At 47.6% G+C, this 24,227-nt stretch overlaps 1 protein-coding gene across 1 annotated transcript in view; it reads right to left on the bottom strand.

Annotated features, from left to right (window-relative positions):
- The window catches only part of DNAH9 (dynein axonemal heavy chain 9), a 359,765-nt gene that overhangs the window by 204,232 nt on the left and 131,306 nt on the right, over positions 1–24,227 (bottom strand). Inside the window, exons 29-32 of the mRNA XM_062215967.1 lie at positions 18,046–18,203; positions 12,083–12,221; positions 8,493–8,780; positions 846–1,056 (exon numbers count right to left, since the gene is read on the bottom strand). Coding sequence (XP_062071951.1) covers positions 846–1,056; positions 8,493–8,780; positions 12,083–12,221; positions 18,046–18,203 — 796 coding nt within the window. The remainder of the gene's footprint in view (positions 1–845; positions 1,057–8,492; positions 8,781–12,082; positions 12,222–18,045; positions 18,204–24,227) is intronic.

The following is a 24,227-nucleotide window of genomic DNA, read 5'->3' as shown; positions in this document are numbered from 1 at the left end:
CTAATAGTGAAAGAAAAAAAACCCAGAGCAGCTGTGTGTTAAGGCCCCTTGTTCTGGGCCTCTGATGGAAGCTCCCAGCTTGGAGAGATGCAGACAGTTTGATCCTGATGTAGTCAGACATCCGGACGCTAGGAGGGAGCTGAGGTCTCCTTCCAGAACCCACAGAGAAAGGCCTATCAGCTCCGTTTTCTTTTCTGCTCTCCTTCAGGGCCAGCAACCCTTTCCAGTGTATCTCAGTGATATTTAGCTCTTTGCAGGTGAATCTGAGCTCAGCGCCGAATGAACTCAGCTGTGGGGCCCTTAGCATCCCTTTGGGAGGGAAGATGGCTCTAGGAAACCTGGGATGGAATGGATAGCTTCAGCATCAGCAGGGGCCTGGCCTAGGCACAGTGTTCTGGTGGGCAGCTTCTGCATCACCGCTGATGGGGAGAGAGGTGCCTCTGATGGATGCTACACTGCAGTTTTTTTTTTTTTTTTTTTTTTTTAAGGGAGGAGTTGTAGGCTCCCCTATCTCACACCAAGCATTGCAGCAACTCAGCACCATGGACTGTGCTCCAGGATCAGCAAGCTGCAGCTGAATGCCTGCCCTGCTTGCTCTTCTTCCAGTGCCTTCTCCAATTGGCAGCAGACAGAGCTCTCCCAGGAGGAAGAACTTCTGAAGGACCGATACTTCCCTCCAAGACCAAACTGGCTTTTCCTCTCAGTTGGTCTTTTTATCTCCTTCTGTGGTCTCGAACAGACCAGTCCCACGTTCTCTGTAGTTCACGCCCACTACATCCATACCTGCTCCAAGGGGGGACTGTGAGGACAGCAGGGACTTTCTCCTAGGGGGATCCTCCTCTTACCATCTTTCCATTCTCGTGTGGCTGGGTTGATGATGCCGAAGAGCTCGTCATTTGTGACTGCTTTGGGGTTCAGGTCCGTCCAGACAGGGCGGCGTTTCATGATTTGATAGGTCTTGTGCAGCGACCTCAGCACCTGCGACTTGCCAGTGCCAGCGCCACCCACCACGAACACAGAGTGCCGTACTGCCAGCAGCTCCTCCAGCTGGACCACCTGGGGACACACAGAGTCAGCCATGGGGACCAACCTGCTACCCCGCTACATCTCCACTGCACTGCTGTGAGCCGGGCTGCTGTCTAAGGGAGGGTTAGTTGCCCAGGATGAGTTAGGGTCTGAAATATAGGGGGATAATCGATGCGATTCATTTGTTCACTTATTCACTCATAATTATTAGTTACCAACTAAGTATTAGCATGTGCACCAGGTGAGGGGGGCCCAGAGATGGTCTCAATCTGATGGGGAAGAAAAGTCAGGTTGATAGATTATAATGTAGGATGGTGAGTGCTATACTAGTGGTGTATACAAAGGCAGGAGGGAACGATTGATTTTGTACAGATACAAGGGCACGAAGAAAGGCTTCTCTCAAAAGGGGACATCTGAACAGGGGCTCCAGGAATAGGTAGGAGGTTGCCTCAAAGATGCGCAAGAAAGCTGCTCCAGACAGGAGTAACAGCACAGACAGAGGCTTGCAGCGGGCAGAGCCTGATGTGGTTGTGAGATGGTTCGGTGAGGCTGGGATTGAGGAGGCCCATGGGGGTGCTGGCAAAGGTCTCATCACTCTGGAACTGGCTTCCCTCCAGGATCAGTAAGTACCTGATTACATCCTTGCCATCACTCTGTCCCTTAAGCGGTTCTCTTTGGCTTACACAGTCCTTGTGCAGCCTGACCCAAACCAGCCTGTCTTTCCTCTCAACTCCCAATGCACTTACGTCCCAGCCCAACATCTATTTGGAGCTGTTCCATGATGCTTGTTCCTAGTCTAGGCCTTTGAACACAATGTCCCTTCTGTTCAGAAATGACCCTTTTCCCTGCCTTTCTCTGGCCAAGTTCAGTGCATCTTCAGGAAGCCTTGGGTCCAGGGTAGGTATATCCCAGACCCACAGGCTACATCCTAGCACCGAACAATACTGCAATGGTTACTTTTCTGGATCCCTATTCTATTTCAGCTCCTCAAAGGCAGGCAGAGCTAGATCGCTCATCTCTCTCCTTTCAGCATCCAACAGAGAATCTGGCACATACCAAGTGCTGAATAAAACAGGGGTTGAAAATATGATGGAGGGTTGGGAAGGTCTTGAGAGGACTTGGCATCATGACCAAAAACACTTGAATATTATTATAGTTCAGGTTTTTTGTATTTTGGACTGTAAGATTCTTGGCAGCAAAATGTTGACAGGGTGATGGTACCATCAGAAGTTTTTTTCTCATACATTTCATTCATTTATTCCACATTGTAAAAAAAAATGATAATTATTGCTGGCCATGCTTTTAAAATGCAGGTGATACAGATGTTAAAAAGAATTCTGGAATTGGGAGAATTTTAGCGAATTCGGAGAAGAGCATTAGTGTTATATTCAACTGAAGGGAGTGAGTTAATGGATACTTTGGGTAAGATGATTAGGTTTGGTTGGGGCATGATAATTTTCTGAGCTATTGATTTGTGTTTTGTTTTCATTGCGTCAATGTTTCTTCTCTCTCCAAGGGATTGCTGTTCCTATCATTCAGAGCATGTATTAGAACTCATTCCTTTTTTCCCTCAGCCAGCTCAATTAAGATGTAATCAACAAATAAAAAATGATATGTATTTATGGTGCAGAAAGTGATGTTTTGATATATGAATACGCCATGAAATGATTAAATCAAAGTGATTAGCATATCCATTACCTCACATATTTATCATTTTTGATGCTAAGAAGATTTAATATCTACTCTCTGAGCAATTTTCATTTTCTTTTTAAAAATTAATTAATTTATTTGAAAGGCTCACACACACACACACATACACACATACATACACAGAGAGACACACAGAGAGAAGAGAGAGACAGAGAGAAGTCTTTCATCCTCTCTCCTCTGCTTCACTCCCCAAATGGCCACAACAGCTGGAACTGGGCCAGGCCAACGGCATGGAACATGAAATTTAATCTGGGTCTCCCACATGGGTGGCAGGGAACTTGAACCCAGACATTCTGATATGGGATGCAGGAATTCTAGCAGTGTTTTTACCACTGTGCCAAATGTCCACCCCCCACACACACACACCCTTAGCAATTTTTAAGCATATCTTACTATTAACTGAAGTCCATATCTTGTGCAATGGAGCTCCAGAAAACTTATCCACCCTAACTGAAACTTTGCACCACCCTCATAGACATACCCAGAATAATATTTGACCGCATGTGTGGGCATACAATGGCCCAGTTCAGCTGGCACATAATCTTAACCATCACATTATCTTCAGTATAATAATTAGAACTTTGTTTTAGTCCCTTCACTTGGTTGTGGGTGAGCAGGTAGATGGCCCTGAGGCTGAGCGACCCCCAGAAGAACCGAAAAGCTTTAAACCGGGGACCCATACACTGGAAGCAGTCCTAATTTCTGCCCAAAGAGTTTACTAAGTTTGCTTAAAGTCTTCCTTTTCCTTTTTGGCCTAGGGTTAAATGCCTGGCTGCATATGATCTGCACTACTTGGGAACTGAGGATTGGAAGGAGGTACTAAGAGAAGAGTATTGGGAGCCAAGTGGCAAAATTATAGGGTAAACAGACTTAATGAGGCCCCTTGGCTATTTTCAGTTCTCTTTCTCATCTCTGCCTTTCTAAGCTACCACACGCAAGTCCAGAACTTCTCTAGGGCTCCACTTGGCAGGAGAGAGGCCTCCTGGCCCTCTTTCCCCAAAACCCTCCCTCAGCACACTCTGCCTGAGCTGTAAACCCAATTTCATCCTCTTTCCATCCTTTTAGAAATCAGCAATATCTTTTTTGCAGCTTCCATATGTCCATGAGTTCATTCCTTTTTCATTAAGATAGAATAAACAAATACGATCACTTTTAAGGGATTGTACGAGGCCACCCCAAACCAGAGCCCCACGAGGCAGTGTAGGATGTTATTTTTCAGAAGCTTGGCTGGACAGAACACATGAAAAGTGGGTAGGAACACCCTCTGCTCCATGAGCTGTTACTCATGAGCATCTGTCTCACCAGCAGAGCAGAAAAACAGTTACAAGAAGGAAGAGAAGGCAGAGAAGGAGACAGTATGTGACCCAGCGGACTACAAAATCTAAAGAGTAAGAGTCTCAGTAGAGTTGCAGAAAATGGGGAAAGGGGGTCAGATGGCCTTGCCAGACTCCCAGGGAGTTTGGGAAGATGTGGACGGTCCTGATTCTAAGACACCATCCTCAGGGACGCACCTTATAAACATCATTGGACTTAACTCAATTTTTTGTGGGGTGGAAGTGCCTCTTGGGATTAGACCCTTTGTGCGTGTGTGTGTTCGTGTGTGTATGCACGCGTGTTTAAGATTTATTTCTTTTGAAGACAGACTGATGGGGGAAGGTAGGTAAAGGGGAGGAAGGAGAAAGATCTTCCATCAGCTATTTTACTCTTCAAATGCCCACAATACCCGAGGATGGGACAAGTGGAAGCCAGGAGCCAGGAATTCCATCTAGGTCTCTGACATGGGTGGAAGGGGCCCAAGTATTTGGGGCATCATCTACTGCCTTCCTAGGTGCGTTAGTGGGAAGCTGGACTGGAAGAGGATATCTAACAGGGGACATGGGTATCCCAAGTGGTGACTTAATCTGCTACAGGGCCATGCCTGCCAAAAGGATTAGACCCTTTAAAGGAAAGGCCTCCATATCATGCTTCACGTTCAAAGGCCCCTATATCATGGTTCTATATTATTTTTTGAATCTTATCGCCCATTTGCTCCCACTTTGCCTTGGCATCCAACACTCCAATAGCCTTTCCATTAGCAACATGGACTTCCTGCTTCTTCTGGTACAGTCTCTGTGCTTCCCTACCCCTACTCCCCATACCCTTTGGCTAACCATTTTTCCTCTTCCTAAAGGTTATCCTGCCTATGTCTTCCTTTCAAAAGCTTATCTGCCAAGTTTGGGCAGAGGGAAACTGGGAGTGGGGATGGGCCACCTGACAGAAAGAGTCGCTTGCGAAGCACCAGGACGCCATTCTAGAAATGAAAGCAGACATCTATCTGCCATGGGAAGGTGATATCCCAGTGCATTCCTAATTCAATTGTTATAGCCAGGACTTAGCTTCTACCAAGGAAGGGATTATGTGCTAGAAACACTTCTGGCATGGAGCAGAAGGAACTCCCACTTGGTCTGTAAGTTCTTTTATGAAATAGCTCAGAGGAGAAGTAATGGAGCTCCCACTTCTTCACCTACAAAGTGCCTCATTTGCATCATCTGTCCCAAGTACTGTTGGGGGGAACCAGATGGGATGTAGATATAAATTACTGGTGAACTCTAAGGGGATGTTCATGTATTTCTTAAAGATGTTGGAGACAGGAATGGTGGCACAGGGGTTTGGGCTGTTGCTTGGAAACCAATATCCCATATGAGAGTGCCAGTTCAAGTCCCAGCTGCTATCCTTCAGATCCAATTCCCTACTAATGCCTCCTAGGAGGCAGCAGAAGATGGTTCAAATACTTGGGTGGCTGCTACCCACATGGGAGACTTGGATGAAGTTCCTGGCTCTTGACTTTGGCTTGGCCCAGCCCAGGTTGCTGCAGACATTAGGGGACTGAACCATTAGATGGAAGATCCTCTTTCTCTCTCTCTTTCATGGAGAAAAAAAAATAAACATTTAAAAAAGATATTATTGACTAGGAAAAAAAATCTACCTATGTCCCTGAACTTGAGACTCTTGATTCTTTTTCTGCGACTCTTGTCTGCTCCTGCTCCACCCATACTTATCTGTACACAAGCATCTCTGCTGCAATAACACATATGCAACCTGAAAACATCTCCTGCTATAAAACCACAACATAACAGACTTGTAGAAGAGCAGGATTGGGGCACACCATTCAAAATGTACAGAATTCTGGCCGGCGCCATGGCTTAACAGGCTAATCCTCCGCCTTGTGGCGCCGGCACACTGGGTTCTAGTCCCGGCTGGGGCGCCAGATTCTATCCCGGTTGCCCCTCTTCCAGTCCAGCTCTCTGCTGTGGCCCGGGAAGGCAGTGGAGGATGGCCCAAGTCCTTGGGCCCTGCACCCGCATGGGAGACCAGGAGGAAGCACCTGGCTCCTGGCTTCGGATCAGCACGATGCGTCGGCCGCAGTGGCCATCGGAGGGTGAACCAACGGCAAAAAGGAAAACCTTTCTCTCTGTCTCTCTCTCTCTCTCACTATCCACTCTGCCTGTCAAAAAAAGAAAAAAAAATGTACAGAATTCTGTATCCTACACCCTAAATACTCAACTACGAATTCTAGTCATGATCCAAGAACTAGCAGTTAAATCCTTAAGCATTTTCATCCTGCCTCATGGTCAGTCCATCTTTGGCAGGTCCAAAACCTGGGGGCCAGTGCTTCCTTGTTCAAGAGGTAGACCCTAAGTACACCTGGTTCTGTGAGAGACCATTTTAATCAGTTAAAGAGCCAGTCCTTATGGGCCCTTCTTATTAATCCATGGTTTTTAACATCAGGGAAATTATGCCACCGCCTCTTCCTCTGCAACTTTGGAGCCTCCCAAGAAGACAGAGAACGAAGCACAGTGGCTCCTACAGCTACAGCAACTAGATTAACTATAATTGCACTAAAGTTCTAGTTTTTCCTCCTTCATGTCTTAATCTACCACTAATGATATCAGTTTCCCATTGGTACTGTAATAGATAACCACAAACTCATTGGCTTAAAATAAACTATATGATCTTGTAATTCTTGAAGTAAAAGAATCCAAAATGAGTCCCCCTGGGCTAAACCAAAACTGGTCCCTGCCTTTTCCAGCTTCTAAAACTTGCCAACCTTCCTTGACTCCAGGTCTTTCTTCTGATTTCAAATCTAGTGATGGTTGGTTACTCTCCCTCCCAGGAAACCTCTCTGACCCTACTCAGATGCCCCCCTCTTCCACTTATAAAGACCCCTGTGACTACACTGGATCCACCTGGATAACCCAGGCTCATCTCCCTTCTCAAGGGCGGTTACCTGAGTCAGAGCCTTGCTTCCACCTGCATCCCAAGTCCTCCCTGGACATCAACAACTTCACAGGTTCTGGAGAATAGGACAGGGGCACCTTTTGGGGGAGCTGGAGCATTATTTTACCCATGATTCCAATGCCTTCTTTTCAATTGTAAGAAAGTTTTACAGGAGTGCAACTGGATAAAAAGAATAACTTTTAATATTCTATAGCGTTTCAGGATAACTATGATTGACAATTGCTGTCTATTTAAAAATAGCTAACAGAGAAGATTTTAAAAGTTCCCAACACAAAGAAATGATTCATGTCTTGGGTGACAGCTGTACAGATGATGTTGATCTGATCATTACACATTATAAACATACATTAAAATGTGACAGTGTGCCCTGTAAGTATATACCATAATTATGTGCCAATTAAAAAATTTAAAAAGAAAAATCTCCTGGAGATCACTTCAAAATCCTTATGAAGTGGGGCCAGCACTGTGGCATAGTAGGTTAAACCTCCACCTGTGGTGCTGGCATCTCTTATGGGTGCCAGTTTGAGTCCTGGCTGCTCCTCTTCTGATCCAGCTCTCTGCTATAGCCTGGGAAGGCAGTGGAAGATGGCCCAAGTGCTTGGGCCCCTGCACCCATGTAGGAGACCTGGAAGAGGAGCCTAGATCCTGGCTTCAGAACACATCAGCTCCAGCCTTTGCAATCATTTGGGGAATGAACCAGTGAATGGAAGACCTTTCTCTCTGTCTCTTTCTGTAACTCTGCCTCTCAAATAAACTAAATCTTAAAAAACAAAATCTTACGAAGTCAGCCAAATGGCACACGCACCAACACGGCTTCCATGCTTCATCCCTGTCACTGCTCTGTAAACATGTGTGAAGGAATTCACATGACAGAGCAAATTGTGTATGCCCTTCACCTTCCCAATAGATCATGAGCCCAGATGGCAGGGAGGGCTGCCCCCATCTTTTGTGTTTCCTACCAAGCATTTCACACTGTGCAGCCCTAAGAAAGGGCTGTTGAAATGAATAATTACTCGGTAAATATCTATCTGTACATCTAAAGCAACCATTCGGGTTAAGGTTGAAGGCTGGCTGGCGCTGTGGCTTAACAGGCTAATCCTCCGCCTTGCGGCGCCAGCACACCGGGTTCTAGTCCCCGTTGGGGCGCCGGATTCTATCCCGGTTGCCCCTCTTCCAGGCCAGCTCTCTGCTATGGCCTGGGAAGGCAGTGGAGGATGGCCCAAGTGCTTGGGCCCTGCACCCTCATGGGAGACCAGGATGAAGCACCTGGCTCCTGGCTTCGGATCAGCGAGATGCGCCGGCTGCAGTGGCCATTGGAGGGTGAACCAACGGCAAAAAGGAAGACCTTTCTCTCTGTCTCTCTCTCACACACTATTCACTTCACTCTGCCTGTCCAAAAAAAAAGGTTGAAGGCTAAACCATGGTTCAAGAAAACAATGAAGAAGCAGAGAGATCTTTGGAGGGACTCCCTCGTGTACCTTGAGTACGAAGTTCTCCTCAGCCTGGAGCTTCAGGTCCACCACTGCCTTCCTCACCAGAGCTTCGAACTGGGGGTCTCTCCGCCGGGGGACATCCAGGGCAGGAAAGAGGTCCCCGATCAGTCCCATGAAAACAGGCATGTCGTCGGTCACGATCTTGGGGACATTGAAGTCACGCAAGGAGCGCATCAGGACTTGGTCCTCAGGCCGGTCAGGGTCTCCTCTCTTCAGGGACCCTGCCACCACCAGCACTGACTTGATGGCCCTCAGGCCCCAGTCATAGTGATCCTGTGGGTAGGCAACATGGGTTAGAGCAAGGCTGCTGGGATGCACAGCACTACACACTGGGGCCAGGGTCTGCAGATTACGGCTGTGGTGTTGGTATGAGGTCATTTCTAAGGCACAAGCAGGAGCATGGGGAAGGATGAATGACTGAGAGAATCAGGGTCCCAGAATTCCAGTGGCTGGTCTGCATGAGCTACTTTTCCAGCTGTGACTGGAACAGGTCAGACATACACACGAAGGGCTGGGGACCAGTTGAGACAGAACCATTTGTAAACCTCTGACTACTTGTACATCAGAAGGTGAAGGATTGGCAGGGAGGTTCTGTTAGCTCCTAGAGATGGTCCAGGTGCAGGCTGCTCTTCCGTGCTCCATCCTGCAGGGCTTCAAACTCTCTGGGAAAGTGAGGGTTTTTTTTTTTTTTAAGTTCCTTAAAGTAGGTTCCATCTAAGGCGGAGCTCCCCACTGGCAGTGGTCACAAGTAGAGTCCAGGGGAGAGCAGACCACACTGCTGGCCCCAGGTCTCAGAACAGCATGGGAGGGAGCGGTGATAAAGCTTGTGGTTCAGAGGTGCATACAGTCAAAACTCAGGCAGACCTAGGTTCAAGTCCCAGCTCTGACACTTGCTTTAGAGCAGATTATTTAATTAAAGCTGTGATAAATGCTACAAAGGAAAAATTCAGTGTACAATGAGGGCAATGGACAAGACTCCAAGCTCTTGACTTTGCCCTAGTTCAGCCTGGCCATTGTGGTCATTTTGCGAGTGAATCAGCAGTTAGAATCTCTATCTCTATCCTTCTCTGTCTCTGCCTCTCAAATATTTATTAAAAGATGTTTATATATGTATTTTTCAAAAATACCCAAGACAGTAGATGTCAGTCAAGACCAAATAAAGAAGAAGTACAGTGAAGGCCAGATGGAATGGGATATCCACAGGCCCAGGGGTGAGAAGACTGCCAATTTCAAGGAACTTAAGGAATACCAAAGGAAGAGCAATGCGGATGGAGTACAGCACCACAGGAAGAGTGTGCAAGTTGGAGCTGCAGAGGTGGGCGGGAGGCAGAGCTCCACACAGTCCTTCACAGAAAGTGACAAGGAAGCTAGTCTTTTCCTACCAGGAATACTTTTAAGTGATCACCCCCATTGATGGCTAAGGAACAGGTTAGAGGAACTAAAGCAGAGGTGGAAAAACTAGTAGACAGGCAGTTGCAATAGTTGAGTGAGAGATATGGGTTCTTGGAATGAAAGTGGCAGCAATGAGTATGGGAAGAAAATGGACTTATTTGACAAATATCCAGGGAGTCGAATCTGCATCAGTTCATTCATGATTAGATACAGGGCCAATACGGAGGAAAGTGTCTAAGATGACTGCTATGGTAGTAGAATCAGCAAGTTAATGAATGGTGACTTCACCCACTGCAGCAGGAAAGGCAGGTGTAGGCTTGGTAGAGGGTGGGGCAGCTGGCAGGGGAGATCAACTTTAGAGGTACAGAGCTGGAGTTGCTTTATAAACACTCACAGGTACTATGTAGAGCATTGAATATACAGGGTTAGAACTCAAAAGAAAGGTTTGAGATTGGGCTGTAAGAGCAGGAGTCACTGGCCACAAGTTAGTGGTGGTGAGAACCTAGATACAATGAGAAAGGAAGTATGAAGACATAATAATATTCTTTATTTTGAACACAGACTCCAACCGGGCTGAGAGAGCCTGTGTTGTGGCAGCAGAGGTGATCAAAGAGATAACCCCAAAGGGAAGGTGAAACTCATTGGGAGCAGCCCAGGGAAGTGTGGTTGACTGTCCTTGCTCCTAAGACATTCTCCATCCAAGGTATAAGGCTTGCAGGTGTGCAGCCATATTTTTATTAAGGTTTTATTTCCCATGAGTGTGCTTGCCTTAGGCAAAAGCTACAGCCAAGGTCATCGGAAGTATGAGCAATGACAAGTATGGAGCTAGTTGTGCCCAACTCTCTTCACAATGCTCTCCCCATCTCATGTTCCTTCGAGTAGAACTATTCCCTCAAGGAACTTTTGTTGGCCATGCAGTGTTTCTCATGAGCTAATGGTGTTGCTGAGATGCTGCTAAGTGTTCTATTAAGATGGAGTTCTGTGGCTGGCGCCGCGGCTCACTAGGCTAATCCTCCGCCTAGCGGCGCCAGCACACCGGGTTCTAGTCCCGGTCGGGGCACCGGATTCTGTCCTGGTTGCCTCTCTTCCAGGCCAGCTCTCTGCTGTGGTCAGGGAGTGCAGTGGAGGATGGCCCAAGTCCTTGGGCCCTGCACCCCATGGGAGACCAGGATAAGTACCTGGCTCCTGTCATCGGATCAGCGTGGTGCGCCGGCTGCAGCGCGCCTACCGTGGCGGCCATTGGAGGGTGAACCAACGGCAAAAGAAAGACCTTTCTCTCTGTCTCTCTCTCACTGTCCACTCTGCCTGTCAAAAAAAAAAAAAAAAAAAAGATGGAGTTCTGTGGTTAAATAATTCTGAAAAATGTTATAACAAATGAATATGGGGTTGGACATTTGACACAGTGTTAAGATGCAACTTGGAACACCTGCATCATGTTTCAGAGTGTCTTGGGTTCAAGTCCTGGCTCTGTTTCTGATCTCAGGTTCTTGCTGAGGGGACCAGGTGATAGGTCAAGTACTTGGATCCCAGTCACTTATGTGGAAGTCCTGGATTGAGTTTCAAGCTCTTGGTTCAACTGTCAAGACCATTTGGGGAGTGAACAGGTGGATGGAAGATTCTCTCTCTCTCTCTCTCTCTCTGTCTTCCAAAATAAATAAATAAAAATGAATAAAACTCTTTAAAAATATTTATTTATTATCTTGAGAGTCAGGGTTACAAAGAGAGGAGGAGAGACATAGAGAGATATTCCATCCACTGGTTCACCCCCCCCAAATAGTGGCAATAGCCAGGGCTGAGCCAGGCTGAAGCCAGGAGCCAGGAGCCAGGAGCCAGGAGCTTCATCTGGGTCTTCTACATGGGTGGCAGGGGCCCAAGCACTTGGGCTATGTTCCATTGCCTTCTCAGGCCATTAGCAGGGAGCTGGATAAGAAGTGGAGCAGCTGGGACACAAACCAGCGCCCATATGGCTTTACCTGCTACACAATGTCAGACCTTAAGTAAAACTTTTAATAAATGAACATGAATCACTATTGTAGAAGTGCTCAGAACTTTTAATATGCTTATGGGCACAATGGATCTCTTAGAAATTTCAAATATGTTTCCATAAGACATTGGCCTCAGATTCTTCCAGAGCTGAGGCTGTTGCATGGTTCTTGGTTATCTGGCCTCCCTACAGGTCTTACCTGTTTAGAGAGAAGCTCCTTGCACAACTTGTAGAGGGTGATGAACTTTCTGGCTAATACCCGGGCTTCGATGAATCCTTCTGCCACCAGCATGATTTCACAGATCAACTCAAAGTCTGGAACAACCATTGCACAGGGCCTGTGAAGAAAAAGACAGAAGCCTGAGATACTTTCCCAGCCACAGGGTTGAGGAGGAGACCATTAGACAGGAGACGTTGGCTGAGACCACACATGGAGGCATCTGAGAATGTAAAAACTCATGGGGGAACTTAGCAAATTACTTCACCTAAGCTTTTAATTTAAAGATAAGTTCATAAGAATAAAGAAGGTGAATTCTCTTGCCCAAAGTGATATTAGCACATAGGGACAGAGTTGGGGCTATGATTCAGGCCTTGTAACTTGGGTCCAATGTGCTTTGTACAAGGCATAGATTAATAAGCAAATGGTGCAGTATAGATTAGGGGCTAAGACAGAGGAACTGAGTGTCTACAATACATTGAGAGTCTTCCTATTTCTCATCCTCAAGACATATGTCTCTACCAAACCTACACCTCCTGGGCTGCTTTTATACCTATTTGCATACAAATTCAAGCTTCTAATGCTGAGGTCTAAAGCAGGTTATCTATTAACCCTACCTGACACAAAGTGGCACAAATGAGAAAATAGAAGTGGATTTTGTCTCTATGTAATGAGTTACTATGATTTTCTCCCCTTTGGGATAAAACACATCTGATTATACAATTACTTAAAAATTAATTTGTTATGTATACAGTAGGAAGCATTTTTCCTACACCCATAGAAAATTTTCTAATCATTTCATTTAAGTATACCCTTTCTGTATGAAATATTTTACTTTGCATTCAAATTCAAAGGAGCAACCAAAACATATTCTTAAAATTATTTTTCTCCCTGAACCTAAAATTAAATATGCGTCTACACAACAGAATGCAATACGACCGTGAGAAATAATGCCATAGAAGGAGAACTACTTAATGACATGGGGAAACCTTAATTAACAGAAGCAGGATACTAACTAATACAGAGTCAGATTCTAATTTTGAAAACAAAAGCTCTGTGGACGTAGTACAGGAAGGGGAAATGCAAATTGGCGATATGGATTCTCTCTGGATAACAGGAGTGGAGTAAGGAGGGGGAGAGGCTCTGGGTTCAAACCCCAGTTCTGCCGTTTACTAGCTGGGTTATCAGCTCAGTCTCATAACCCAAGAGTTTTGTACCCTAGGCAATTTGCTGAAGCATCTATTTTCCTACTATACAAGGGAGAAAATAATAGCACCTCCTTTGTAGAGTCTTTGTGAGAATCCAAAGTAGAAGGCAATGCTTGTATTTACTATTTTAAAAAACAGTTTTCTGGTTTTCTCTCAACTTCCTTCTATGGATGTGCTGTATGCACTGAGTGTGTGCATACACACTCCCAGATTCAGATGTTGAAATCCTCCTCCCCAGGGTGATGGTGTTTGGAGGTGGGGGCTTTTTGGAGGTGATCAATTCCTGGGGGAGGGTGGAGGCCTTGGGGGAATGGGATTAGTGCCCGTAAAGAAAATGCCAGAGAACTCTTCTTTCTGCTGTGTGAAGACACAGTGCTGCAACCCCAAACAGGGCTCCTCACTGTCTGTTGTTCCACTGTCTGGCCACCTAGTCTGTGAGAGTTCACGATTGGAGTTTGGGGTCAGGGATAAAAGGAATAATTTCTATCTGGGTGACAATCTGCCTTCTTTATCCTTTGTCACACAAAGTTTTTAAATAAATGCTTTGTTGGGGCCACACTGTGGTGTAGAGGGTAAAGCCGCCACCTGCAACACCAGCATCCCATATGGGTGCCAGTTCGAGTCCTGGCTGCTCCACTTCCGATCCAGCTCTCTGCTATGGCTTGGGAAAGCAGTGGAAGATGGCCCAAGTGCTTGGGTCTCTGCACCTGCATAGGAGACCTAGAGGAAACTCCTGGCTCCTGGCTTTGGATGGGCACAGCTCTGGCAGTTGTAGCCAATTGGGGAGTGACGCAGCAGAAGGAAGACCTCTCTCTCTCTCTCTCTGCCTTTCCTTCTCTCTGTGTGAGTCTGACTTGCAAATAAATAAATAAATCTTAAAATTAAAAAAAAGGCTTTGTAAACAAACAACAAGCAATGCAGCAGTTTGTGGCCCCAGTTTAGAGGAGCTCTTTGTTCATGAGAACATCACCCAAATCACTCCTATGACACAGAATTGGCAACCAGTGGAGCCCTTTAAAAGTGAAGGGCTGGGGTGGGCATTTGCTGCAGTAGTTAAGAGGCTACCAAGAAAATGGAGCTGCCCTGGAGTCAAAGGATGCTCAGGTCAGAGCCACTGACCTTGCTGGCTCCAAGCTGAAAAGCCCTTCACTCGGCCCAGCTTCCAAAGTGACCACTGCTGCTGAGGGGACAGCCAAGTAGGGTCAGTAACATTACAGGTAGAACTGTAAATTTTTTTGTTAGAGATGCCACCTGCTTTTACCTGGCCAGCTCTCCTCCCAGGCCAGCTAGGTAATGGAAGTCAACGGGGTGCCTTCCCAAGGAGGTTCACACCTCCCTTTTGATAACAGGTCTGGGCCTTATAACTGGCAAGGCCTTGGAGCCCACCTGATTATTGTCAAGCCCTTTTTGTCAGTTTCTATTTGCCTCCTAATCGGAAAACAGACAGCACCTTTCTTAGGTCCTCTAATAATGACTGTCCTTTATTTTAGACCCTGAATAGCCCACTTGGAGCCTCATTCCTTTGTAATTATACCTTCTACTCTTACAACAGTGGCTGCACTCCCAACCCATGTGGATTGATGGTCCTCTCTCCCCAATTAACGTATGATTGTTCAGAATTTTTCTACAGACAAACCCCTCCACCCACAAGAGACAAGTGGCCTTTCTCCCAGTCTTGGTTGGGATCAGCTTCACAGCCTCCCTCTCCTCAGTAGTGATCTCAGGAACAGCTTTGGGCCACAACGTTTTCTCGATCAACAGACTCAAAACCACTCCAACAGTTACAAAAAGTCAACTAGGTGCACTGAGACCCCAGTTGATGCCATCCGAGGTCTCCAAAGCCCAATCACCTCACTGGCAGTGTTTACAGGAGGTGATAATGGAACGAACCAGGAGGTCAACCAAATGCTACCACAGGGATCTACTTGGATCCTCACCCAGGACAATACCACTTTAGACATTGTCCTATGCCAGTGGAGAGTAACTCGTTGCCCCATGCCAGCAGGAAGCAGCTCTAGAAGATAGATCATTGTCCCTCCACCCCTCCTAAACTTTTGAAACTAATGTAATCCCATACAACTCCTGCTTTATAAAAAACAAAAGGGGGGAAAGTTAGTAAAATGGCACAGTCTTATCTATGGCTTGATCTACACCCTGACACCATCCTAGGCTCTAGCCCCCACCACCACTGCTGGTAGCCAGGTGGCCACATGGTCCAACCACCGGTGTCAAGCTCCACCCCCATCCTAACGGGATTTGCCACTCCCACTTCCTTACCTCTGCAAAGCTATGTAAGACCTATTCTCCCAGTGCAGGCTGCTATTCTCTCTGTGCTCGGGGAGACAGCCTGTCGAGTTTCCCCCACTCGACAATAAACCTTTACCCTTAGAGAGAGAGAGAGAGACTACCAAGAGATACCTTTATCCTACATTGGAATGTCTGGGTTTGTGTTCTGGCTCTGCTCTGAGTTCCAACTTCCTGCTGATGCTGACCCTTAGAGGCAGCAGCAATGGCTCAAGTAGTTGGGTCTCTGCCAGCCACATGAGAGATCCAGATTGAGTTCCTAGCTCCTGGCTCTAACCCTGGCCCAGCCCTGGGCATTGCAGAGATATAGGGAGAGACATTTGGGGGGAGTAAACCAGAAGATAGGAGGTCTGTCTGTATGTCTCTTTCAAATAAAATTAGCTAATTAATTAATTAATTTCTAAAATATGAAGGACTAGAGTACTCAAGGAGCTGCCCCCTGCTGCCTTCGGCTTCTGAAAACCAATCACTGTGTGACAACCTCCCCCAGAGAGACAGGGCACTGTGTCTCGCAGTCCCCAAATGGAACCGACAGCTTTGTCCAAGCTCCTCATGGCTTCTCTCTCTCACACAGGTGAAAGCTCCGTAAGCAGAAAATCAGGAGCCACGGAGCATCCTTTTAGTTTTCTCTTTGTTGGGCCAACTTCACTTTTCTGAAAACAGGTCGCAGACGCCAGCTCCTGCTAGAAAATGCATTTGTGGTTTTCTTATCAAAATAAAGAAGATTTAAAAACACAGCAATATTCACGGGTGGCAAGGGTGAAATAAAAGAGGTGTTCGCACGCATCGCTACTAGGAGTGTAATTTGGTACTACTCTTTTTAGAAAGCAATTTGGCAATGTGTATCGAGAGCCTTAAAAATGTTCCTACCCGTTAACTCAGTAATTCTGCTTCTGGGAAGCTAGCCAAACAAAATCATCATGCATACAGAAGGAAAGATTTATATACAAAGATGTACATTACAGCATTATGCATGAATTTATTTTAAATGTTAGAAATGGTCTTAATATTTATCTGCAGGGACTAGTTAATTACATTGTGGACTGTGTACTTGATAGATAAATATGAAGCCATGAAATGAGATTTATTAAGAATATCTAATAGAAGAAAATATTTAGGATATTATGATGATAGACTATGAAATGAAAAAACAAAGCAAGACATAACTGTGTATAGACGACAAATGTATGGGTTTTAACTATGCATATAAACAACGAAGCACAAGCAAAAAAATAATTTTACTCATAATGGCACGACAGGTGGTTTACAAAAATCTCTTGTTGTGTAGTAGGTAAAGCCTCCTTCTGTTATGCCAGCATTCCCATGTGTGTGCTGGTTCATGTCCCGGCTGCTCTACTTCCAATCCAGCTCCGTGCAAATGGCCTGGGAAAAGCAGCATAAGATGGCCCAAATGCTTGAGCCCCTGTACCCCTGTGAGAGACCTGGATGAAGTTCCTGGCTCCTGGTCTTGGCCTGGCCCAGCCCTGTCCATTATGGCCATTTGAGGAGTGACCAGAGGATGGAACATCTGTCTCTCCCCCTCCTCCATACCTGACTATTCAAAATAAATAAGTAATAATTAAAAAATACATTTTCAGGCCGGCGCTGTGGCTCACTAGGCTAATCCTCCGCCTTGCGGCGCCAGCACACCGGGTTCTAGTCCTGGTCGGGGCACCGATCCTGTCCCGGTTGCCCCTCTTCCAGGCCAGCTCTCTGCTGTGGCCAGGGAGTGCAGTGGAGGATGGCTCAAGTCCTTGGGCCCTGCACCCCATGGGAGACCAGGATAAGCCCCTGGCTCCTGCCATCGGATCAGCGCGGTGTGCCGGCCGCAGCGCGCCTACCACGGCGGCCATTGGAGGGTGAACCAACGGCAAAAGGAAGACCTTTCTCTCTGTTTCTCTCTCTCACTGTCCACTCTGCCTGTCAAAAATTAAAAAAAAAAATACTTTTTCTATATATTCCCAATTTTCTCTGACATATATATATATAGATATGGAGAGGAGGAAGGGGCCAGCACTGTGGTGTAACAGATAAAGCCTCCGCCTGCAGTGCCAGCATCCCACATGAGTGCCTGGCGGTTCTGCTACAATCCAGCTCCCTGCTGATGCACCTGGGAAAACAGTGGAAGATGATCCAAGTCCTTGGGCCCCTGCACCCACATGGGAGACCTGGAAGAAGCTAGTGGCTCCTGGCTTCAGCCTGGCTCAGCCCCTGTCGTTGCAGCCATTTGGGGAGTGAACCAGCAGTTGGAAGATCCCCGCCAGGGTGTGTGTGTATCTGTGTGTGTGTCTCCTCTTTTTTTTTGTAACTCAACTTTCCAATAAATAAAAAAATCTTTAAAAGAGTGAGTGAGAGTAAGAGAGAGAGAGAGAGGAAGAGAGAGAGAGAGGAGACTTCTCTTCAGGAGCCCTCACGTGAGGCAGAAATGCTCACCTGAAAAGTGCCTTGAGGTTCTCTGGCAGCTCTGTGCGGCCCGCGTAGCCCGGGTTCATGGTGATGAAGATGCCCACGGAAGGATCCAGGCTGATCTCTTCCCCAAGGAAGTTGAACCGTGGCTTCTTGTCTCTAATCGCATCTTGGATGCTTTTGACCTGGTGAAGCAATAGGAGGGGAAAAAGAACTCTTTTGTGTTTGCCTGTGGTCAGTGGTGGGGCCACAAGGGAACCCGGGGATGCCTCGTCACAGCCAGCACAGGCAATATTGTGTGGCCCCTGCGCTGAAAGACAGACACGTGGCTGCACCCTGGGTCTCTGCTGATGTGTGCTGATGGTGTGTCCGAAAGAAATCTGGCTGCTCACTTCTTTATTTCTGGCTCTGGGGCTTTGGGGATGGCAGTGGACAGCAAAATACGTGTTTCACTGTCTCAGAATGTGGGCTCCCTCTGTAGCCATCATTAGTGTGGACCATGTGCCTGGCTGGCACTGTTCTGAGCACTTTCTGTATGTGAACTCATTTGAACCTCACCATGCCTCCATTATCATCCCCATTATCATCTTATCATGCCCATTTCTGAATGAGAAAATGGCAAACAGCATGGCCAGGTATAGCAGCTTTGCTCAATCATACAGCTACCAGTGGGATTTCAATCCAGCCCAGTGGATTCTAGAGCCCATTATCTCTCTCTCTCTCTCTCTCTCTCTCTCTCTCTCTCTCTCTCATGATTTATTTAGTTATTTGAAAGAGTTACAGAGAAGAAGAGGCAGAGGGGAGAGAGGGAGAGAGAGAGAGAAAGAGACAAGTATTCCATCTGCTAGTTCACTCCCCCAAGTGGCTGCGATAGCCAGAGCTGGGCCAATCTGAAGCCAGGAACTTCTTTCAGGGCTTCCACGTGGATGCAGGGGCCCAAGGACTTGTGCTATCTTCCACTGCTTTTCCAGGTGCATTAGTAGGAAGCTGGATCAGAAGTAGAGCAGCTGGGATTCAAACTGGTGTCTATATGGGATGCCAGTGCTGCAGGCAGAGGCTTTACCACCATGCCACAGCACCAGCCCCTGGAGCCCGTGCTCTTAGCCACTATGCTATGGATGGTGAGAGCACCCATACCTACTTCCTGGGCTTGTATTAAGGCTGAAAGGAAACTGGGTCTGTAAAGGACTTAGTGCACAGAAAATGCTGGAAGCTAGCAGCATGCATGAGAATTTTTATTGTCATTCCTGCCATTGAATTGTGGTCCCTGTCTGGTTTAGCCCCTTGAAGCTGTGACCCCAAGTACATCTCCAAAATGACTGTGTGCAGTCTGAGTACGGGCTCAGGGCAAAAGAATTTATGGATGTAGCCTCTGGTTCACGGTGAAGAGCTGCAAGCTCCACCATGGCCGAGGTGGGCTGGGGTCAGACCACAAATGGCTGTGAGTGCCTTTCTAACAAGACTTGACTTTTCTTTAAATGCAGGCTGGAGCCAAGCTGAAGCTTGACCTGATGAGATTTATGTTCTGGATCTGCACACATGAAAGACATAAGTGAAAAGCAACCACTCATTTTCACACCTAGCACTAAAGAAACATGCACAGAAATGATTCACATCAGAAGGAGGAAGACAAAAGGGTTAATCCTTGATTGCTTGCCCAGGATCTATGACCTTGTTCAGCCAGGTCCCTGGAACTCTCTGGGAGTTCCTGGCCTCACAGGCTTCACAGGAACAAAAATCTGAACGCTGGGTCCAGTGCAAGATTATGAACGAGCCCACTCTGCATGTCAGCCAACTCCAGATCAGCCAAGAATAGACAAGTTCCTTGAGGACAGGGGTGCAGGGATGCAGTGTGTGCATGGGGAGGGGTGGGAAGGAGAGAGAGAGGCAGCTGGACCATCCTCCACTGAGCAAGGCTGTCTCTGGTGCTTGGAAGGGAGCATTTGCCAGGATGTGTGATAGTTTTACAATTAGATTCAGCGCCCTTCCCGAAGTGAAGCTCTAATGACTGAATACATCCGAGCTCGCAGCAATTAGTGTGAGACTGAAACTTCTCTTCTACGTGCAGAATATCAATGCCCTCCTGGCAGAAGCTGTCTTCAGCACCCACCCTCCAAGCCAGCCAAACCCTCGAGCTCTGCTGGAGTCCCTGGGGCTTTTAGCTTGGCCCAGCTCTGCTGGTATGGTGGGGAGGGAGCCCTCAGCGTCCTCCCCACAGGGTGCTCTGCCACTGCTAAAGGTTGCTTCTCTCCTTTGTCCCCAGTCCTCCCGTCTATAAAATATTCTGAGCACTGGCCTTGTTAGGGGAGCGGTGAAGCACATTTAATTAGCATTTCCAAGTCTGGCTGAAGGCCAAGGCAAGAGCCAGGGACCCAGCCCCCACCCCTCACCCCTCACTCCCACCCTGCTGTTTGTCTGACTCAGCATTCTGTCCTGCAACACCTCATGCTCAGCAAAAATGCATCCCACAGTCTCGGATTGGCGGCATCTGTGCTTTTGTGTGGAATTCTGCGGAGGGCCCCTTGATGGGGAGTGTTGAACAGACTGGAGGATGCAGTCAGTGTTGGAGCATGGGTGTGCGTGGGTGTTTCTGCTAGCCTAGCTTGTACGAGACAGGAGATACTTACTGGGAATTCCTCGTTGCTTCAGCAGCAACGGAGGTCTTTGGAATAAATCACTGGAATGTATCCGTGATCAGGGTGCAAGAGGCCTGAACAAAGCTCAGGGCCTGGAAGTGCAGAGGTCCTTCAGGTGCCAATAGGGGAACAGCAGGTGGATAGGGAAGGCAGATTAAATGGGAGCCAAGGCGAGTGGGGGTGCACACGTGGGTAGGCCAGACTGATAGCTAAGACTGCCAGGTACATCTCACTATTTGGGGCCTGTTTCTCCATTAATACTCGTTGTTTTCAGAGATTTTTCAAGCCACGGTGATAACAAAAAAATAAACAACTGACATTTTTGAGTTCTTGCTATATACCAGTCACCAATTTTAAGTGCAGTCTTTTCCATGAATTATTCTACTCAAAGGAAACTGAGACAGAAGCTGGTTAAGAAAGTGTTCTATGTTTTGTAAGATTTTAACAGGGAAAGCTAGGAGTGGGGAAATGTGGGAGCTGTAGACTTTTTTTTTTTCAACTTTTCTATCATACTAAAATTGGAACAAAATACAAAGTTAGAAGAAGAGATGACTTGGCTGATATGCAACAACTGGCTTAGTGGGACTAAACTGGGTTTAAAACCAGGCAATTGGCCGGCGCCGTGGCTCAATAGGCTAATCTTCCGCCTGCGGCACCAGCATACCAGGTTCTAGTCCCGGTTGGAGTGCCGGATTCTATCCCGGTTGCCCCTCTTCCAGGCCAGCTCTCTGCTATGGCCCCGGGAAGGCAGTGGAGGATGGCCCAAGTGCTTGGGCCCTGCACCTGCATGGGAGACCAGGAGAAGCACCTGGCTCCTGGCTTCAGATAAGCGCGGTGCACCGGCAGCATGAACCAACGGAAAAAGGAAGACCTTTCTCTCTGTCTCTCTCTCTCACTGTCCACTCTGCCTGTCAAAACAACAACAACAACAAAAAACCAGGCACTCTTTTTGTCACTTTCCCCAGACCGCTGCTGTTAGAAGGAACACAGGGCCGGCTACATTTAGGTTCCCATCAAACACGTATGGCTTCTGAGTAATCTGTTTTGCTCTGAAAACAATCATGTTTGTTATCATTTAGAGACACAGTGATGTTGTGCTGTGGTGCAAAGGGTCAAGCTGCACTTGCAAAGATGGCATTCCATATCCCAGCGTTGGTTCAAGTCTCAGCTGCAGCACTTCTGATCTAGTGCACTGTTAACGCACCTGGGAAAGCAGCGGATGATGGCCCAAGTTCCTGGGTTCCTGTCGTCTACATAGGAAGCCCAGATGGATTTCCTGCTGCCTGGCTTTGGCCTGGCCCAGCTCTGGCCTTCTGGAGCAATGAACCAGTAGATGGAAGATCTCTCTCTCTTTCTCTGTCCTGTTGTTTCTGTCCCTCCGTCTTTCTTTCTTTCTTCTTCTTCTTCTTCTTTTTTTTTTTTTTTTTTTGACAGGCAGAGTGGACAGTGAGAGAGAGAGACAGAGAGAAAGGTCTTCCTTTGCCGTTGGTTCACCCCTCAATGGCCGCCGCGGCCAGCATGTTGCGGCCGACGCACCGCGCTGATCCGAAGCCAGGAGCCAGGTGCTTCTCCTGGTCTCCCATGAGGGTGCAGGGCCCAAGCACTTGGGCCATCCTCCACTGCACTCCTGGGCCACAGCAGAGAGCTGGCCTGGAAGAGGGGCAACCGGGACAGAACCTGGGGTGCAGGCGCCGCAAGGCGGAGGATTAGTTTATTGAGCCGCAGCACCTGCCCCTCCGTCTTTCTAATATGTAAATCTTTTAAAAAAGTAATTTAGAGACCCAATTTCCACACCGAAGATGTTTTTGGTGGAAAGAATGGAAAGTTATGTAGAAAACCAGTGCTTTCAGCTGGGGATGATTTTGCACACAGCTCTCCCTCGGGGGTATCTGGCAATTCTGGAGACACTTTTGCTATCATAATCTGGGGGAGGCTGCTAAGGGCTTGCAGTTAGTAGTGGGCAAGGATGATGCTCCATATCCTACAAGGCATTGGACTGCCCTTGCTCTGCCCCAAATGTCACTGATGCCCAGATTGAAATACTTCACCCTAAAAGCAGTGGTTCTCAGAGTGGGGTCATCATCACCTGGAAATTATTATATTTGCAAATCCTTACCCCACCCCTCAGATTGACCAAATCAGAAATTCCAAGGGTGTGAGTCCTACAAGGTGAGTTTTCAGAGCTCCATATGATTCTGATGCATGCTAAAGTCTGAGAAGCCCTGCAGTTTAGTCCATTCTTAGAGTTCTGCCCATGCCCAGGGCACCTGATTCACAGCGGCAGACCGACCTCTTCTCTCAGTCCTCCACTTCCTTCTGCCCCACCTGGCCGGAGGCCTTGTCCCTGCAGCCCACACACAAGTCAGGACCCACTGAGCTCAATCTTGGGGGTCCTGATGTGAAGCTAATCTCTACAGTCCTTGCTGTGTGCTGAATATGGTTTGTCCCTCCTAAAAGCAGTGTTGAAATGTAGCTGTCGCCGTGGCAGTGTTGGGAGGTGGAAACTGTGACAGGCCGCCTGGTTGCTAAAAGGAGTGACTGCTTTTCTCGAGGACTGAGTGAGTGAATCGAGAGCAGTGTTCTAAAGCAAGGCTGCCCTTTCTGTGTTGTCTCTCCCCGTGCACCTGCTTGCCCTTTTGCTTTCCTCCATGGTATCATGCAGCCCGAGATCTGCACCTGATTGTGGACATCCTGGATTCCAGAGCTGTGAGCCAGTATAAACCTCTGTTCTTCATAAACAATCCAGTCTCAGGTATTGTGTTACAGCAACAGAAAATGAACTGAGACAGTCCTCACGAATGTCTTCCTGATTTGACGGGCTCCCTCTGAGCTCTGTTTTCCTTTCCTTTTTTTTTTTTTAATTATTTATTTGACAGATAGACAGTGAGAGTGAGAGACAGAGAGAAAGGTCTTCCTTCCGTTGGTTCACCCCCAAATGGCCGCTACGGCCGGAGCTACACCAATCCGAAGCCAGGAGCCAGGTGCCTCCTCCTGGTCTCCCATGCGGGTGCAGGGCCCAAGCACTTGGGCCATCCTCCACTGCCTTCCCGGGCCACAGCAGAGAGCTGGACTGGAAGAGGAGCAACCGGGACTAGAACCCGGCGCCCATATGGGATGCCGGTGCCGCAGGCGGAGGATTAACCAAGTGAGCCACCACGCCAGCCCCATGAGCTGTTTTTCATAGACTTCTGAATGTGTGACCCATGTGTGGAAAGTTTTTAATAAACTCCAACACCCAGGTCCTAAACCCAGGCCAATTAAATCAAAATCTTTTGGAGGTGTAGACTGCACCTCACTCTTCTCAAGTCCACACAGGCAATCGTAACGTTTAGCCGGGACTGAGACAACTGGAGCAGCACGGGCTCTGGCTGGACTGTGTGGGACTCACTGGGGAACTTGTTAAGGTGGAGACTGTGTTTGGGCAGCCAGCCCTGATCTCAGATCATCAGTGTGTTATGGGCAATTGTCAGTCCTGATCTCAGCACAAAGCCACGTGTTTGTCTGACTCTCGGGCCTGGATTTCTCGCTGGAGGATAGTGTCTTCCCCCTCCTAGCCTGGGAGCGGGTGATCAC

Source organism: Lepus europaeus, chromosome 18, assembly GCF_033115175.1.
Source record: "Lepus europaeus isolate LE1 chromosome 18, mLepTim1.pri, whole genome shotgun sequence".
Taxonomy (NCBI): Eukaryota; Metazoa; Chordata; class Mammalia; order Lagomorpha; family Leporidae; genus Lepus; species Lepus europaeus.
The sequence above is the reverse complement of the archived record's forward strand: the minus strand, read 5'-3'. Positions and strand labels throughout refer to the sequence as shown.